The sequence below is a fragment of the Fopius arisanus genome, unplaced genomic scaffold, assembly GCF_000806365.1.
Source record: "Fopius arisanus strain USDA-PBARC FA_bdor unplaced genomic scaffold, ASM80636v1 scaffold00077, whole genome shotgun sequence".
Lineage (NCBI taxonomy): Eukaryota > Metazoa > Arthropoda > Insecta > Hymenoptera > Braconidae > Fopius > Fopius arisanus.
Window position 1 is genome coordinate 237,166 of NW_011887816.1, and position 17,461 is coordinate 254,626.

At 42.8% G+C, this 17,461-nt stretch overlaps 2 protein-coding genes across 3 annotated transcripts; both read right to left on the reverse strand.

The window, feature by feature from the left end:
* sdk (sidekick cell adhesion molecule) lies at positions 1-15,216 on the reverse strand. 2 transcript variants are annotated; one of them, XM_011310640.1, is made up of 7 exons: positions 14,771-15,216; positions 8,462-8,557; positions 7,417-8,335; positions 7,221-7,348; positions 1,935-6,305; positions 1,771-1,791; positions 1-1,439 (listed from the first exon to the last, which is right to left on the reverse strand). In XM_011310640.1, the coding sequence occupies exons 1-7, from the start codon at positions 14,850-14,852 to the stop codon at positions 550-552; spliced, it is 6,507 nt and encodes a 2,168-aa protein (XP_011308942.1). In that variant the 5' UTR covers positions 14,853-15,216; the 3' UTR covers positions 1-549. The 2 variants fall into 2 exon arrangements, with proteins under 2 accessions (XP_011308942.1, XP_011308943.1); XM_011310641.1 differs by lacking the exon at positions 1,771-1,791.
* A 696-nt stretch (positions 15,217-15,912) lies between these two features.
* LOC105269995 (40S ribosomal protein S15Aa) lies at positions 15,913-17,150 on the reverse strand. Its single transcript, XM_011310643.1, has 4 exons — positions 17,040-17,150; positions 16,521-16,655; positions 16,155-16,320; positions 15,913-16,045 (listed from the first exon to the last, which is right to left on the reverse strand). The coding sequence occupies exons 2-4, from the start codon at positions 16,651-16,653 to the stop codon at positions 15,952-15,954; spliced, it is 393 nt and encodes a 130-aa protein (XP_011308945.1). The 5' UTR covers positions 16,654-16,655; positions 17,040-17,150; the 3' UTR covers positions 15,913-15,951.
* Between the last annotated feature and the right edge of the window lie 311 nt (positions 17,151-17,461).

A 17,461-nucleotide genomic window follows, 5' to 3' on the forward strand; every position in this document is an offset into this window, starting at 1 on the left:
GTTAGGAATATTTACAGACACTCGGACCCTAATAATCTTTACAAACAAGATTACGTACTTACTCCAACGATATGATTGTTTTCGATATCAGGGGAGAGAGGGGTAAAATCTCTGATAATTTCACCAGCAAAAAGTGTAATTAAATGGTGAAAATGAATACCCATTAAAAAAAAATATGAATTGATCTCCAAAAGGTCCGGATGATGAACATCAATTTATGAATGAATCGTTGGCATAAAGAGGAAATTATTTTACCTCTCTCCCCCAGAATGTACGTATGAGAGCTAAATTTACATGCGATGGCAGGAGAAAATCTCACAAAAAAACCAAAAATAAGTGGTGGCACAGGCGATAAATGCAGTAATTTCAGGATCTCATGACGAGCTCATGAAAAGCTCCAGGACACTCAAAAATATGTACTATCTATAATCTAAACTGTCTTCTCCCTTCGTAAGCTACGGAGATCTCGATGAGTGAGTCTATAAATTAATAAATTGTTAATGTCAATTAGTATATCACAATGATAAGTTGCTCCAGGTGTCAGGAGGATCATACGAATGAGGAGAAGCCGGGGAGAGGTGCTCGGGACCTCGCCATGTTGTTCATGATGATCTGTCCACCGTTTAAACTGACAACTGCACTACCTTCTGGCTCAGAGTCTGTGTACGAGGAATAATTCCTCACAGGCTTCTGTCGCTTCCAGGATTGGCGGAGGGAGTCATTTACATTTGCGTAGTGATTTACGAAGGAGTGGGGATCCGACTGGACACTCTCGTTTTCACTCTCTGATCCCTGAGAGTCAGTGGAGCTGATCTCCGAGGGTTTCTCGGTGACACTGGAGTCATCAGGATTCTCATCGTACCCCTTGAGACTCTCCTCATCGCTGTGATAAGCGACAGAAGCTGGTGATGGTCTTGGTGGTGATTTTCCATGCATGGGAGGTGGTGGTGGATGAATGGACTTCCTTCCCAGGGTGCTCCTCTTGCCGAGTGTACCACAGGCGCTGCCTATATTCAAGGTACCACCTGAGGGTCTCGTCCTGTACAGAGACAGATCAGATGCCTGTCTGTCATCGATGTCCATTGCCATCGACTCCTCCAGTGTCTTCTGCGCCTCCTGCTTGTACTTGTAGCTTTTGCTCTTGACGCACAGCACTGCCACAACCATGATGATGATGACGATCGACGTCGCTGCCAGGGTCACCATGAACCACGTCTGACGGTAGAATGGCTTGTACTGGAGGTACGCGTACTCGAAGTAGAGCTTCGATGGGGTTACCACTGTCTCTGAAGAATAAGCGGGATAACTTATTCCGTATCGATTATATGATATCACCCTGAAGAGGTACGAAGTGGAGGGCAGAAGGTTCTGGTAAGACACCGAGTAGTCCGTCAAGGGGCCGTTGCTCGTCTTCACGATTGTCTGCCAGCGAGTCTCGTCTAAAGCCAAAGATTATCCAATTATTATCAATTTTTCTGAATGTCAATTTTTAATGAAAAAAAATCACTATTGGATCTATTCGTTTTTTAATTCCCAAAAGACTGAAAATATATATATTTATGTTATTTGATATTAATTTAATTAATAATTGGATTGCGAATTTTGTCAGTAATTAAATAATTATGATTGAAAATTAATTAATTCGGGTATTAATGAATGGATTACAATTGCTGATAACGAGAAATTATGAAGAATGAATTAATTGTTATGGTAAATGTATCTAATGGAATAATTATGTTGCAAATGAACTCAAGGGGATGTTAGACTTACACTTCCGCCAATCTTCGATGGCTGTACCCACCACGAATAAACAAATAACATATGAAAAAATAATTAAGATTCGATTTGAAAGAGGAATCCATTGGGAGATGGGAGAAGGAGAAAATTTCTCTCTCCCACCCCTGAATAAAAAATAATCAACCCCCAAAAATTACCTTTCCTCCTGGTTTCGATGTAGTACCCGAGGATGGGGCCCTTCCCCGAGGCTCCATTCACCCACTGCATGTCAACACTGGAAACCGGAGTCTTGGTGACACTGAGTTTACTGGGTGCCATGGGTGATCCCTCCTGGGGCCCAGTGGTGACATTCCCCGAAACAGGTGGACCAAAATCAATGGTCAATGCCCTCACCATGAAGGTATAAGTCACCTCTTCCTCGAGGGGCTGCACCAGGAGACTCCCCTCGGTTACTTTCTGCTTGACCTGTTTACTGAACTTGTCATTCTGCTCAGCAGTTTCATAAGTCACGATATACCCGACGATCTCGCCATTCCTCATCCTGGGTGGATCCCAGGTGACCCTCATACTCGTCATCGTGATCTCGGAGAATTGGAGATTCATGGGTGCACCAGGTAAATCTTGTTTCGTTCTCACAGTGATGGGGGGTGATCTTGGGCCATCACCAGCTGGATTAAAAGCGAGCACCTCAATCCTGTACTCCGTGTATTTATCCAGGAATACGAGATTGTGGATGAGGTAGGAGGCAGGTACGACCTCGATCTCCTCCTCCTGTTTCTTCTCGAGTGCCTGGGGTGAATCAGTGACGAGATAGAATATCTTGTACCCCAGTAGATCTCCATTCTGCATATTGGCAAGAGGTGGTCTCCACTGGAGCGTCACCTCAGTCCCAGATATGGGGAGTGCCCTGACCCCCTGGGGCTCCCCCGTCGGCACAGCCTCACCCACGTAAACAGTGACTGGAGGACTTGCTGGTCCATCGCCCTCGGAGTTAAATGGCAGGACAACGATCTCATAATTCCTGTCCTCCATCAGATCACTCAGTACCATTTTGCCCTGTCTGATCCCCAGGATCTCCTGCTTGGGGGTGGCCTCCAGGGCCGTTGGAAAATCCGAAACTGGCTGATACACAACGCGATAACCACCGGTCTCGTAATCCCCACTCCAGTGCACCTCCTCGATCACCTCCCAGTGCACCTCGACACTCGTCGTCGTGATGGGAACAACTCTGAGTCCAGTGACACCCCTGGCTGGTGCTGCTGGCAGTGTCTGCACCTGAATAGACTCACCACTCCACGAGGATGGACCAATATCATTGGTCCCCTGGATTCGAAATTGATAATAGGTGAAGGGCTTCAAATTATTGGCTGTGTATGACGTCAACGTGGGGTCGACCCTCTCGGGGATGATCTGAAAAGGACCGGAGTTCTCGCTCTTCTGGACTGTATAATAACGAAGAGGTGCAAAACCATCGGGTCCTGGTGTCCACGAGAAAGTGATCTGTCTGCTCTGAACCTGGGATCGACTCACCTGGGGCATCGAGGGTGGCTGTGGCCTCTCCCGGTTGTTGGTGGTGAGAACCAGACCCGATGCTGTTTTACCCCATCCCAATCTCGTCTGTGCAGCAACCGAGAACATGTAGTACCTCTCGGCCTCGAGGTCATGCGCCTGGAATGTCCGGTCAGACGCCGGGAATTCCTTGGAGAAGATCCTCTCCTGACTATTATTCAAATGAAACATGACTTTGTAGGCGAGAATTTCACCGTTGGGATCCTCAGGCGTATCCCAGATGATTCTGGCAGTGCTGAATGATACATCAGGAAATGAGACATTGGACGGAGGTCCAGGAACATCCTCGAAGGTTTGAACCCTGACAGGTGGACCACTCAGAGCCCCATCCCCCAATCTCGTGTAACCCAGCACCTGAATGTGATACTGAACGAATTTCCGGAGTTCAGTCAGAGTTGTGGTGAATGTCGTGTTCCTGGGGATGTTTTTGTACTGATAGGGTGAACCACTGGCCCCGTAGAAGACCTTGTAGCCCTCGATCTGTCCGTTCTGATGGACAACAGGAATTTCACCCCACCTGACTAAAATCGTCGTCGAGGAAGTGGCATTAGCCTCGACATTGGAAGGGCCCACGGAGGGAACGGATTCCCTAGTTCTCTCGATGGCTTTTGGACTCGATGGGGATGACCCCACGTCGTTGTACGCCTGCATGACGATCTCGTAGAGTGCAAACTCCTCCATTGCCTCCAGGACGTACGAATTGGCAGTGTGATCCTCGATGGCGATGCTCTTGGATTTATTAGTCCTGACCTCGGTGAAGGTCACGTTGTACCCCCTGGGATTGCCATACCACTCGATCTGCTGTAGTGGTATCCACCGGACCCTGAGCTCAGTGGCACTCATTGCCCTGACGGTGACGTTCCTGGGAGGATGAGAGGGCGGTGCCTGAATTGTCTGGAATTCCTTGGTGGGTTCTGACGGCTTGGAGGCACCCACAACATTAACAGCGATGAGCCTCAATTTGTACTGCATGAAGGGAATGAGTCCTCCAACGGTGATCGTCGAGGCGTCCGGGTCTGACACCTCGAAGATGGTGTACCAGGTGGTATTCCTGGGGGTCTGGGCCTGGACAGACCACGTGAGGATCGATGAATTGCCGTCGAAGCCTGGAGTGAACTGGAGGACAACGGAAAAGGCATCGATATTCGAGAGGGCGAGCTTGAGTGGTGGCTCTGGTAGCACTGGCTCCACCCCAGACTGAATTGTCGCCACCCTGGGCCTTCCTGCACCCCTCGACGTCCAAGCTGTCACCTCAAAACGATAATGCGTCGTCGGCTGCAGGTGCTCCACTTTACTGGATAATACGTCAGCTGAGAAATTGAGGACACGAAGGGAATCGACATTGTCCTTGATCTGATACGTCAGTTTATAACCCGTGAGGACACCGTTCACCTCACCGGGAGGACTCCAGCGAACAGTCAATGCTCGATCGCTGATATCGTCGAACTGGAGATTCTCCACTTCTCCAGGTACGTCCTCACTGGTTCTCACTTCGATGGGAGTCGATCTCTCACCATCTCCTGGGTCTGTGAAGCAGAGAACCGTGATATTGTAGATGGTGTACTTCCTCAGACCACTGATCACTGCACTCTGCTCGGCCAGAGGATCGAAGAGACTGGGTGGCACCTTCAGGGATTTGAATTCGTTGGAATCAGTGAAATTTCCACCGGTCCACGCCTGAATTTTGTAACCCTGATTAATGCCATTGATCTTCTGAGGATTTGGGGGCTTCCACCAGACCCCGATGGACGTCGAGTTGACGGCCTCTGCCCTGACGTTCGTCGGTGGTGCCTCGGGTCTTCCCTCCTTCGTCTTAATGATCAATCCCTCGGTGAATACACCCACACCCTTGTCATTGTACGCAGCAATCTGCACGATGTAATCCTTCCAGGTGATGAGGTCCGATATCAAGTAGTTCTTCTGGGCCTCGTTGGTGATGTTGTGGGTGATCCAGGGGCTTTGATTGTAATACCCATGCAGACGATACCTCAGGATGTACCCGAGGATGTGGCCATTCCTGTGCTCCTCCAGGGGTGGCTGCCACTGGGTGATTATTTCCGAATCCGAGCGTGCAGAACCTACAAGACCCACTGGAGGACCTGAGGGTGGCTCCTGGGGAAGGGCCACGATGTTGCTGGGCTCTGAGGGTGGGCCCTCACCCACTAAATTCACCGCCGTCACCCGGAACTGATAAGCAGCCGCTGCTTTCAAGTCTCGGAGCAAACACCACCTGACAACCGCAGACACATTGTCATCCTCAACAACCCAATTAGAAAGAGTATCAGCAATGGGTCCCATCTCAGGTACCACTCGTCTCTCAACAACGAACTTCGTGGTGGGGCTGTTGCCATCGAATCCAGGTACCCATGTGACGTTGATCGCCCTCGGTGATATCCTCTCATTCCTCTCAGCGATGACATTGATCGGTGCAAATGGCAGCTCAATGACACTGAGTCTAGCACTTCGTGTTTCATTACCACCAGGTGAAATAACAGAGCACGTGTACTCCCCTACGTCAGACGCCCTGACAGCAACAATCTCCAGAGCTCCATCGTCTCTCATCTTGACCCTGGGACTTGCCCTCAGATTCATCAATTGAGAATTATGAAACCAGTCGATGTCGAAGGGAACGTTTGGATCGTTCGACACTCGACACTGGAGCTCTGCTGTGTGTCCTAGAAGGACTGATGTGTCACTTGGTGGACGGATTATCTGAGTTCTCACGTGGATCGACAGGTAGCCAGAACCGTTGACCGTTCCTGCGTCGTTTGAACGGATGCATGTGTATTTACCAGCGTCATTCACCTTCACTGGGGATATCGAGAGGTCTCCAGACTCCAGGAGCTGCACACGACCTGCGATCTCCACTGGTATCGTATCGTTGAAGATCCAGGTGGTGTTGGGAATTGGTGCACCCACTGCTCTGCAGGTGAGCGTGGCGTCCTTGCCGTCGAGGACGGTTAGGTTTCGAGGACTCGTCTCCAGGATTGGAGTCGAGGCTGAAAGCAAGTTTATGTTAGGGAGTTCCTGAGGAATCCTGGAGGATCCTGGGGGCTGGGAATCATGCGTGAGGGGAGAGTGAGGGCGAAACTGATGCAGAAGTCTAGAGGATACACTCTTCTAGGGGCCGGGGCACGATTTATTGGACATTTCATCGACTTCTCTGTATTTATTATTGATTTAATGATCAAATGGAAATTAATTGTGACGGTTCATATTCTGGAATAAATATTTTTGGAGTGATTTTTGGAGGAATTAATGAAATGTCCCACTAATTAAAGGTTGAGTTCCTACAAATGCAAGAATTGCACACAACAATATAAAAAAAAATAAAACAAGCATGATGTCAAGCTGTGCCTTTGGTGATGATTACGCTATCGTCTCTGATCTACATATGTGTTTTCAAAAACTAAAGAACCACATGAAAAACCTAAAATCTGAAGTCAAAATATGAATTTCCGTGATTTTCTCGAAATATCATCGCACCAAGGAGAAATACAAAATTTTCCGTAGAAATGATTTTTCCGCTTCTCGATCAGCTCTACAAAAAAAATTCAGACGAAAAATTCCGTATCACCCCTCATTTCGGAGATATCTCTGAAAATCTCATGGAAGTTGATTTGATTCCAGACCTAGAATGAAAAAAAAACAAAAAAAAAACGAAGAGAAGAAAAAATAAAAGCTGTCTCTCGGTGAATTTTGATTGTTCGGTTCCCCGATTATTTTCCTTACTCTCTGGGTATTGTGTGAATTCAAAACGTCGATCTGATTGTCGTACTCTGACTACCCTGTAGCCAGCTGCACGACGGGCAACCCTCTTTCTCTTCTCGCCTGCTCCCACATAAATTAACCCGGATAAAATAAATGATTGTTGGATTATTCTTGGAATAACTACCTCAAAACTATCTACTCACTTTTGACCTTGAGCCAAGTATAACTGGATGCCTCGCCAGCTTCATTGGAGGCCAGACACTGGAACATCCCCGCGTAATCCATCGTCAGACGTTTTATCACGAGTGATCCGTCATCATCGACGTGAAATCTATTAAAAAATTGCAATTTTTTAAATCTCCGAATTGCAAATTCCCTCAGACGCCAAAAAATCCTCACCTAGTGCCTCCAACAGGCTGAGCATTATGAAACCACTCGATCTTAGGAGTTGGTACCCCCAGGACATCACAGGGAATCCTGACCTGAGATCCATATTCCCCATGCGTCTCTCTCTTAAGTTCACTGACAAAAGTCGGTTTCTCAAGGACATCAACACTAGCACTGGAATTGATAACAGGAAATCCCCCACTCCTCATCTCAACATGACAAGTGTAAACGCCCCTATAAGTTGAATTAGCAGAAATAAGTTCAAGTGTTCTATTCCACAGATCCCGAAAGCTGAAGGATATCCTGGCGTTCTCAATAGGTATTCCATCCTTGGTCCAGAGTGTCCTGAGTTCATGAAGAGATCTAGCATTAGCAATGCAGTCCAAATTGCTGACAGACTGATCCTTGATGATCTTGGTGTCCCTCGGTTGAATGATAATAGTAGGAGGTACCTCCAGCGTGCTATCTCCATCGACCTTGAGCTTAAAAAATGGTGAGTACTCCTCCTTACCGATGTACGTATTGAGTGCTCGTGCCCTGTAGGATCCCTCGTCCCTGTCATTGGCATTGAGAATCAGTAATTTATTCTCACTGACGGCGTACTTGATGTCATAAGGAATGGGACCATCTGGTGTTGACCATGTGACATCGGGTGGTGGATGGCTCTCAATCTCCGGTAGCTCCAGGATAGCAGCCCCACCGAATTCCACATCCACGAGCTTCTCCAGGGGATCCTCAAATATTCCCATGTAAGCAACCGAGAATTTGACACGCTCACTGAAAACTGAGCCGACATCGTTGGTGGCGACGCAGTAGTACACACCAGCGTCTTTTCTCTTTGGGCTCTGAATCCTCCAGAAGGGCTCCGACGTCAACTCGTTGCTCAGGGCAACCCCATCCTTGAACCACCGGTACTTCGGTTGGGGGTAGCCTGTGGAGAATTTTTTTTTTTAGGTACCTGGGGATTTGGTTACACCTTCAGGGGCTTCTCCTCACGTGTCATCGGATCAGGATATTTTTTTTTTATTGTGGGGATGGGGAAATTGTTTATATTCACCTCGAGCTTGACATTGCAAAATCTTGGTACGACTTTCTATCAGGATATTGCTGACGCCCGATGGTTGCGTGACAAAACGCGGTTCTTGCAGAGACTCTGAAAAAAAATGAAAGATATCGTTACTGCAGACGAACTCTCCCTCGATGGATGACTCAATGGGTTATCTATTGCATATGACGTCTAGCTGACCCACAAACCAGTCCCAGAGAATTTTTCCCCGTTTTATTGAGAGCCGAAATGATTTTACTCCATGAAAAGATTTGCCGGAAAAAAAATTCAATACTCAATGAATTTATGATTTATTCCTGCACACGACGTCGACCCAGAAATTACACCCAGAGATAATTATTCCCTGGGAGCTGGTGTCGACGAAGCCTGATAAAAGCCTAGTATGAATACTGGATGACCTGCGTGATGAGTTCCTCTGGGCTGATGAAAAAAAAAGTGAAAACATCACGAAAAAAGTCAGACGCGATTTCTGGAGCATGAAGCACTGGGTGGAACCCAGTGACTGATACCGTTGAGATAAGGAATTGCGGTAATTAATAAATCCGGTACTCAAAGGCTCTCGGCCTTTTATCCACCCGGAGAATGCTCATGACTCAGAGAATTGGGATTCGTGACCGGTCCCCAGGAATTCCGGAATTTCCTTACAGCTGGTTAAATATTTTTCAACGAATTTTTTTTCCAACGGGTCATCAACAATTTTTATTGAACATTCATTGAAGAATTTTAACGTTAATTTATTATAGTGGAATTTTTTTATGGAATTTTTGGAGAATTAAACAATTCAACTCCAGACGGAATTCAAGATCTTTTTTGTATGGAGACTGTCGACGTGGCGGTTTAATCCACTCAAAATAAATTTCCCTGGGTTATTAGGGAAGGGGAAGGGGTGTGAATGGAAAAGGAACAGTCTAGCTGGCGTTTTGAGGCACGTTCTAGAGTTTTAAAGTGCAAGTGCACTTGCGACGAATGTTAAAAAAAAAAAATCCCTGGAGGGGAACAAATTGAAACGACTGGCATAAGGGGGAGAATTTGAACTCAAGTGCGCGTGTCTAAACGCATCTGTTCCCCATCCCGTTATCAATAAATAAATAATTATTATTATTCATGAAAAAAGAAAGTGACACATGGCAGACGCCATATTCATGATAATAAAAATAGAAAAATTGAGTTTTTTTGAAATATCTCGGGAATCGAAGGAGTTAGCGAAATTTTTGTGGGAATATTTTTTGTAGGGCTAATCGAGAGCTATAGAAAAGGTTCTGATAAGAATTTTGATAAGAGCACTGATAAGGCGCTCGTGACTGTTGGAAAATGGGGACAGTCGTGTCGTGACGTGAACTCGTTTTTCGCGAAAATCTCGAGATCGAAGTCAGATAGCGAAATGTGGTAGGGACCTTTTTTGTGGAGTTCATTGAGATCTATAGAAAACGTAATTACGAAAATTACGGTATTTCCGCTGGTTCAGGAGATATTTCCGAAAAAAGCGCGGAATCGGGGGACGCCGCTTCACTTCACTACAAAATACTTCTTATCTTTTCCGAGTAATTACATATTTACCGTTTTTTATCAACAACAAGCAACACGCGCACACAATTACAATAAACACCGTAATTATGAAACAAGCATTTTTTTTCGATAATTTTTATCGAAACACGGAGAGAAAAATTCTCACGTGAAGTATTAAACAACTCCAGCCAATAATTAACAATGACTTAATTAAAAAATAAAAGGATATAATAAACAGTAACAATATTTTCATCAAATACTTTATGGCAAATGATTTTTTAAAGGGGATAGAATAGTCCCTGTTATTTTCGCTTTTTTATTTAAATTTTTCCGCCAGTTTTCGTTATTAATTTCTCGCAATTTTTTTCTATCTTTATTTTGTTGTTACGCCGGGGTGCACCTGGCCAGCGGGTGTTTTTTCCGGTTTCCTCTCGGGGTAGAAGGGGGGAAACGAGCCCTTATTGTCGCCTTGGCACCCCTTGACAGCACCCCGACAGCTGCCAAGCTGCCAAAAATAGAACGAAAGAAAAATCTTTCGCTGGGCATTTAAAAAGCCACGACCCGATTTAAGTTTAAATATTTATAAAAAAATTACCAGAATAAAATAAAAATGATGGATTAATTGATAAATTTGAGGGGATGATTATGAAATTTATGGGATGAAGGGGTTGACAACCCCTAGACTGCGGGAATTCTCTGGTAGACGAAATAAATGTCGGGTTTTCGGTGGTAAGACGCAATGCGCCAACATTTTGCAGATGTCCCCACCCCTGGGGTGGGTTCCTGGGGTAAAACAACCCCGGGATCTGATTTTTTATTCCGACTCTCTGCCAACTGAAATCCGAGGCCAATGCCCTCACGATTTCCGATGCAATTATTATTTATTTATTGATGTTGAAAAAAAAAAGAAATTATCCCCCGATAAATCCGGCGAAAGGAGAAATTTTTGCAATTCCGCATGCGATAGTGAAATCATCAAAGCGGAAATCAAATGAATTATCTTAATTACGTGGATTGACCTAGATTACATCACGTGTTGTGTTATCGCTTTTTTTTTATTTGTTGTTAATTTTTTTAGTGTCAGTGAATCGTTTATTATTACGCGCCGCACGCTTGGGAGTTCATTATCTCGGGGGGGAGTGGGTTTAGGGGGAAATGAGTGATTATCTTTTTTGGGGAGGATAAAGACGGCTACAAAAAAGTCCTCTGGCATTTTGGGATAAATTTAATTGCTGTCGAGAGAATTGAATCTCTAGAATGAATTCACAGTAAATTCGATTTTCTATCTTTTCCAATTTCTCAATTATCTCCGGATGAAATAATTTCATCAAAAAATGTCCGGAAGGTTTTATCCAGAGAATTTCCTCAGCTTCAAAAAATTTCCTTACCATTTTTCTCTAAATTTCCTCATTACCGAGTAATAATAAAAATAAATGAATAATTCCGGGACGCCACCTGAAATCCCAGAGTCTGGAACTCAGGTTCTGGAGTTAGAGAGAAGTCTTGAGGCCACTGACCGCCCCCCAGGCCTGGGACGTCCTCTCCCCTTTTTTCCCCTCTTTTCCCCCTCATTTCCCCTCATTTCCCCCCCATTACCGTCTACATAAACGCCATAAACTCTATAGATATATCCGTCAAGGCTGCGGATGTCTCGAGTTGTTGGAGTTTCTTAAGGCTTTCTGTACTTGGAAAAATATCCAAGATGACAAGCACGTGTGCACCCATCGTCACCAGTGAATTATCAGAATTTTCCAATGTACTATAATTTTTTATATAATAATTACAATCCCCCAGAAACGAATTTATTCAACAGGTCTAATTCTGTAGAACACTTAAACGCTGGATTATATCCATGGGGAGTGATTCCAGAGGGAAATGCCCCGAGACTTTTCCGTGGGAAATTTTCTTGCCTTCAAAAAAGGTTCTGTGAGATTTTTTGCTACAGCCACTCCTTCTGGAGAAAATTCCGATTCAATAAATCAATGTTCCGAAAAGTCACAATGAATTTAATCTTCTATTTATTCCAATTACTCAATTATCTCGAGGGCAAGTAATCGAGTGAAAAAATGTCAAAAGGACTTTAATCTGGAGAATTTCCCCAGCTTCAAAAAATCTTCCCACAATTTTCCCCTGAATTTCGTAATTACCGAGTAATAATAGAAAAAAGCTATAAACGTTCCGTTGAAAATCTGTATAAACCCGAGAAAAATGAATAATAAACTGAAACTGAAATTGAGTTGGAGATTGAATCAGATTTCCGTCAGCAAATTCTGAAAGTGAATCCCAAAATAAAATCTCTCCCTCTATCTGAAAGATTTAAACTGAAACGATAAAAGTTTATACTGTGGCATAAAGATCTCCAGCCCCACCTAAAATAAATAAACAACTCGTCTGTTTGGGCTGAATAAATGATGTTCATGAATAAATTGACCCGATGAATTGGAGCGCTGTCAAGGGGAATCAATTGACAATTGACAATGAGCAAATTGCGATTGGAGGAGCAATAGCCCCTGAAGAAGATGGAGAGCATTCCCTTCTCATATCGACCATAAGAGTTTCACTCCAGGATTTTTTATTCACTCCATCTTCTAAACCACTTCAACTTCCTCTCATGGCGTGATGTAACACGATTCCTCTTTCGTTACTCTTCACTCTTCATTTTTTTTAGGTTTTAGAAATTTTTTCAGGTTCGATACACCGGGACAAAGACAAATTTCCACTTTCAGGTTTCAGGTATATCGCGGTTTTGTGGAATTATCGGGGGAGGGGGAGGGTTTAGGGGAAAGTTCACTGGACCTTTTTTGTTCCAGAGGAAATTCTCTGCGGAAAAGGCTCTGACAGTTTTTGTCGGGAATCTAGTCGTTTTTGAGTTATTTACAGATGCAAGTCCAGGGGAAATTGAGTTTCCTGGAAAATTGGGTTTTTAACAAAATTTTGGTTTATGAAATATTGAATTATCTTGGAAATGATTGATTTCTCGGAAAAATTCGTAGAATCTTTTTTAAAGATCGGAAAATTCTCTAGAAAAAACTGAGATCTCATTTCTTCGTCAATCCAATAATTACCGAGATATTCCACCGCGAATTGCAAAAAAAAAATCCAAATCAATCGCAAAACCCGAATTTCCCCAAAATCCTGTCATAAAAACCCATAAAAATCTCAAAAACGATTGTTTCCACAATAAAAACCGACAAGACCTTTTCCCAAGCGGACAAAAATCTGCATAAAAAACTCCCCCGACTTTTTTTAGTGAAGCCCTTGTGTGCGGAGATAATCCCGGGAAAAACTAATGTCGAATTACAAAAATCGGTGGGAAAGAAGACATAGGATGCAGGTGAATGGCGTATAAATGAGGTCTCGGGGGGGGACAGGGGGGGCGGAGGGGTTACATCGGGTATATGGGGAAAGGGGGGAAGGGGGGGAGTGGTATATCCGGTGTGTACTCCAGGAATGAAGGAGAAATAACGACTGGAAACGAATGGAAGGACAGGTAAACTACGTGTGATTAAAGGGGAACAAAGGACTTCGGGGCGTGGGGAACACGCAAATCCCTTTTGCCATTCCTCACCAACAATTTTCCATCGAACGAACAAAATACGAATGAAAAACATTTCGTAATTCCCCGATTGGCACGAAAAAATGTTCATTTATTTTTATTTAAAAATGAATTAATTGTTAAAAATGAATTAATTCTTGTGTAAAATAAATGAAGGGGAGAGGTAGTCGAATTGTTGTGGTTGTTATAAATTATTGAGATTGGGGAATTATTGGGGGGAAAATTAATTGAAATTTTGATGACGCGATGATGTGCCACTTGTCATTAACTGTCGAAACTACCGCCCACGGTCTTGGGGTCAACGATTTAACTCACTTGCTGCAATTGCCCCGGGAGATGATCCCAATAAATTTCAATTAAACATCACATAATACTCAGCTCCACTCGTCTCTCAAATCGGTTGTTAAAAAAAATGGGGAAATCGCGATTATAAATTTTTGTTTCTTCAGATTTTCTCTATTTTTGGGGGAAAAGCCCGAGGAATAATCTCTATTTTCACTGCAACATTAAAAACAAAGTATTCAAGAATAAAGATAATTAATTATGCAGTGAAAATAATTATTACAATTTTTTTATTTCGGTAATTCGATTTTTTGATGATTTAAAGATGGAAATGTGGGAAAGTCGTGGGTTTTCCGAATGAAATTTATGGTTGGATTGATTTGAGGGATTCTTAATGGTTTTCTTGGCGAATTGTAATTGTTGGTAATTTTTTAAATAATTATTGGGAGTGGTGGGGCGTGGTAATGCGGATGCTGGAGATTTCAATGCCTGGTCAAGCTTATCTCGATTCGAATGAACTTCTGCCGCGCCTGTAGGAGCACTGATCAGTCTCGCAGAAAAATGTTGTTAACCTTTTTTGTAGATAATTTTGCGAACTGCAAAAAAGGTCGAATACATTTTCCTCTACAACCAATAATTACGGAGATAATCCACGAATTAAAAAAAAACCCGAGCTGCCGTCCCAATAAAATCGAAAAGACGACTCTCCCGATTTCGACGAATATCTCTGAATCAACGAGAGATATCGAAATTTTCCTCTGAAGCTTTTCCGTCGGTTTCATTTCCCTCTGAAAGAAAGGTCCTAACGAAAAATTCGCTAGCCCCCGTAGATTCCAAGATATCCCAAAAATTCGACTCATGTATCCGTAATCTAAAATCTAGCGTAAAAATTCATTGAAGTTACATAATCTATAAAAATTATTAAATAAAAATAAAAAACAAGTAAAAACACTCACCAGTGGCGGTTCCCTGTTCCGCCAGAAGACAAACCATGAATAAAATCCCGATAATTTCCACAAATTCCATTCTGCTCCCCATTTTCTCAAGCTCCCACCAAAAACAATACTTTCTTATTAAAATAAATATCTCACGAACAATTCACACGACAGACCAACAAGAACTGTTCCACCGGTACCTTTCCATTGTCTAAATCCCAATTGTTCCAACAAAATCCAAGAACAATCACTTGTTTATTTCCCACAGTCACATTTATTCAATCGAGTCACCTCCGTCTTCGTTTCATCTTCAATCCCCGAAGTACCGAATAAATGAATTTTCCCTGAAGTTACACAATTTTCACAGGCATTAATCCACAGATCCGAATCCCCCGACAATATATTAATAACAATAACAATTGAAATTACAATCTGCACAGGAAAGATTCAAGGATTTTTTTTCATTTTTTTTCATTTTTTTTTTCACTCGCAAAAAAATCACTGATTCGGGGGAAATCCCGGTTTTTCCCGAATTTTCCGCGGATTTTTTGGGTGATGGGAAAACGTTCACCTCTGGAAAACCTGGCAACCCTGTCTGGAGTCCCCTGGCATCAGGTTGAAGGTGTAAACGATTTTTTATTGACGGAAAAATCCACAGGTTTTTTGGTGATGGATTTTATTTTTTGGTTTTCACGGGATTTTTTGGGGTTTACGATTTTGGGGGTCAGGGTGATCTCCAGGGGATTCAGGGGCTTCACTTTTGTCAGGGGCTGGAGAAGGTGCTTCACTCTTGTTTCACTCTGGAATGCAACTCGAATCTACGGTACGTTGGGGGGTTTGATTGTGATGTGGTAGTGGTGAGCGTACGTGTGCGCTGGACCCAATCACTTTTCAAACGGGTGGCGTCATCTTCTGGCGGGAATTTTTGAATTCAATTTTCGTTCAGTTTCGAAAAAATGTTGAATTATTCATGGGGCATAATTTTTATGTTGTTTTTTTTGGGGGGGCGATTATGGGGGGATTAGAGGGGCTGGAGAATTTTTTTGATTTTCAAAAATTTGAATTTCACGCATTTTAATTATGCAATTAACTCCGTAATGAGATATAGATTATTCGAAGTATTTAATATAAAGCGGGAAGGGGAAAGAAATACAGAAACGAAATTAAGACAGGTATTTTTTTATTTTCTATAAATTACAAATTCAGAAGAAAAATCCAAGGATTTTTCCTCCCAAATGTTTCCTCCTGGCCTCTTCATGGTCCATGATACCACCGCTGGTAGTCAAAACAACATATCTGTAATCACAAAAATCCAATCATGAATTCTCAATGTCAAATTTTTTTTTGAACTTTTTTTGAGAGGAAGTAGAAAAAAAAATGATTGATCAATTAATCAAATAATTACCCAAATTGACGGGAGGGGAGGAGATTGTTCGTCCACTTCTCGATATCGGTGATGGGTACATCGAACCTCGGTGAAATGACTCCACACTTGTTCAGCCGTCCTGAGAGATTGACAACAACTTTTCCACTCCGGTGATCATCGACGATCTCAAATTCCCCAATATACCCTAAAAAAAGACGACAAATCCGTATTTATCTACAAAACCACGTACTCCACGTAAAAACAGAAGAAAACTTTTTCCTCGAAAATTGAATTTCCCACAAAAAATGGTATTTGACATTTTCTTCTAAAACCACTGGTACCCAAGATCAATGGATATTTCATGGTGACTCTAGAATACTTATAATTAATTAAATAATTAATTACCATGCTTCATCATGACTGTGAGGAACTTGACGATGACTTTGGAGCAGGGACGAAGGAGCACCTGCCTCTTGCCCCTTTTCTCTGCATTGTTGATGCTCTTGAGAGCATCACTGAGGACATTCATTCGCACCATGACTGCAATTACCAATTAAACTAATTAATCAATAAATAAATACAATAACAAAACATAACCACAACATTTGACAGCAACAAATGCCCCAAACCGCCAGTAACCCCTCCAAATTATCCAAAATAATCAGCTGATCACTCCTTCACTTGCAATTAATCAACTGCTTTATTAATTAATTAATTAATCAATTTGTTTATTCCTGGGTTGACCACTGGGTCGAGTCTGATCGCAGGTCTGGGGACATAACCTCCGAAGCCCTTGACACTGGGAAATAATTCCAGATTTAACGGCGAAGAACGAAAAATATTATTTTGGAAATGGCGGGGGTGTCTTGAAAATTAATAATCACTCGTTTATCACTGGCGATTGTTTATTTAAACTGTGATTACCTTCGATTTGCGACTCGGTTTATCGCAATGACAGACACGCTATTAGGTTATCCGAGGGAAAAGAGAGATCGGCCATTGTGGCGCCAGTGAAGTCAAACTTCCGGTGATTAAAAAATTGAAACCAAAATTTTTTTTATTTTCATTATATTATCTGTATTTTTTTTTATTCAAGTGATAAAAAAACATCAGAGTAATTGAACAATTGAACAGAAATTCGGTGATTATTTTTTTTTACCCACAATTGACCCGCGATTTTGACCCTCACCTTTTGCGCGCCAATTTCAACTTTAATTTCTCCATTTCCCTGTGACCTCCAGTAGCAAATAATTAATTTAATTAACCAATCATTAATAGTAATTGATCTTTAATTGGAAATACAAATATTTTCACGATGACTTATTTTAAAAAATGATATATTTTTC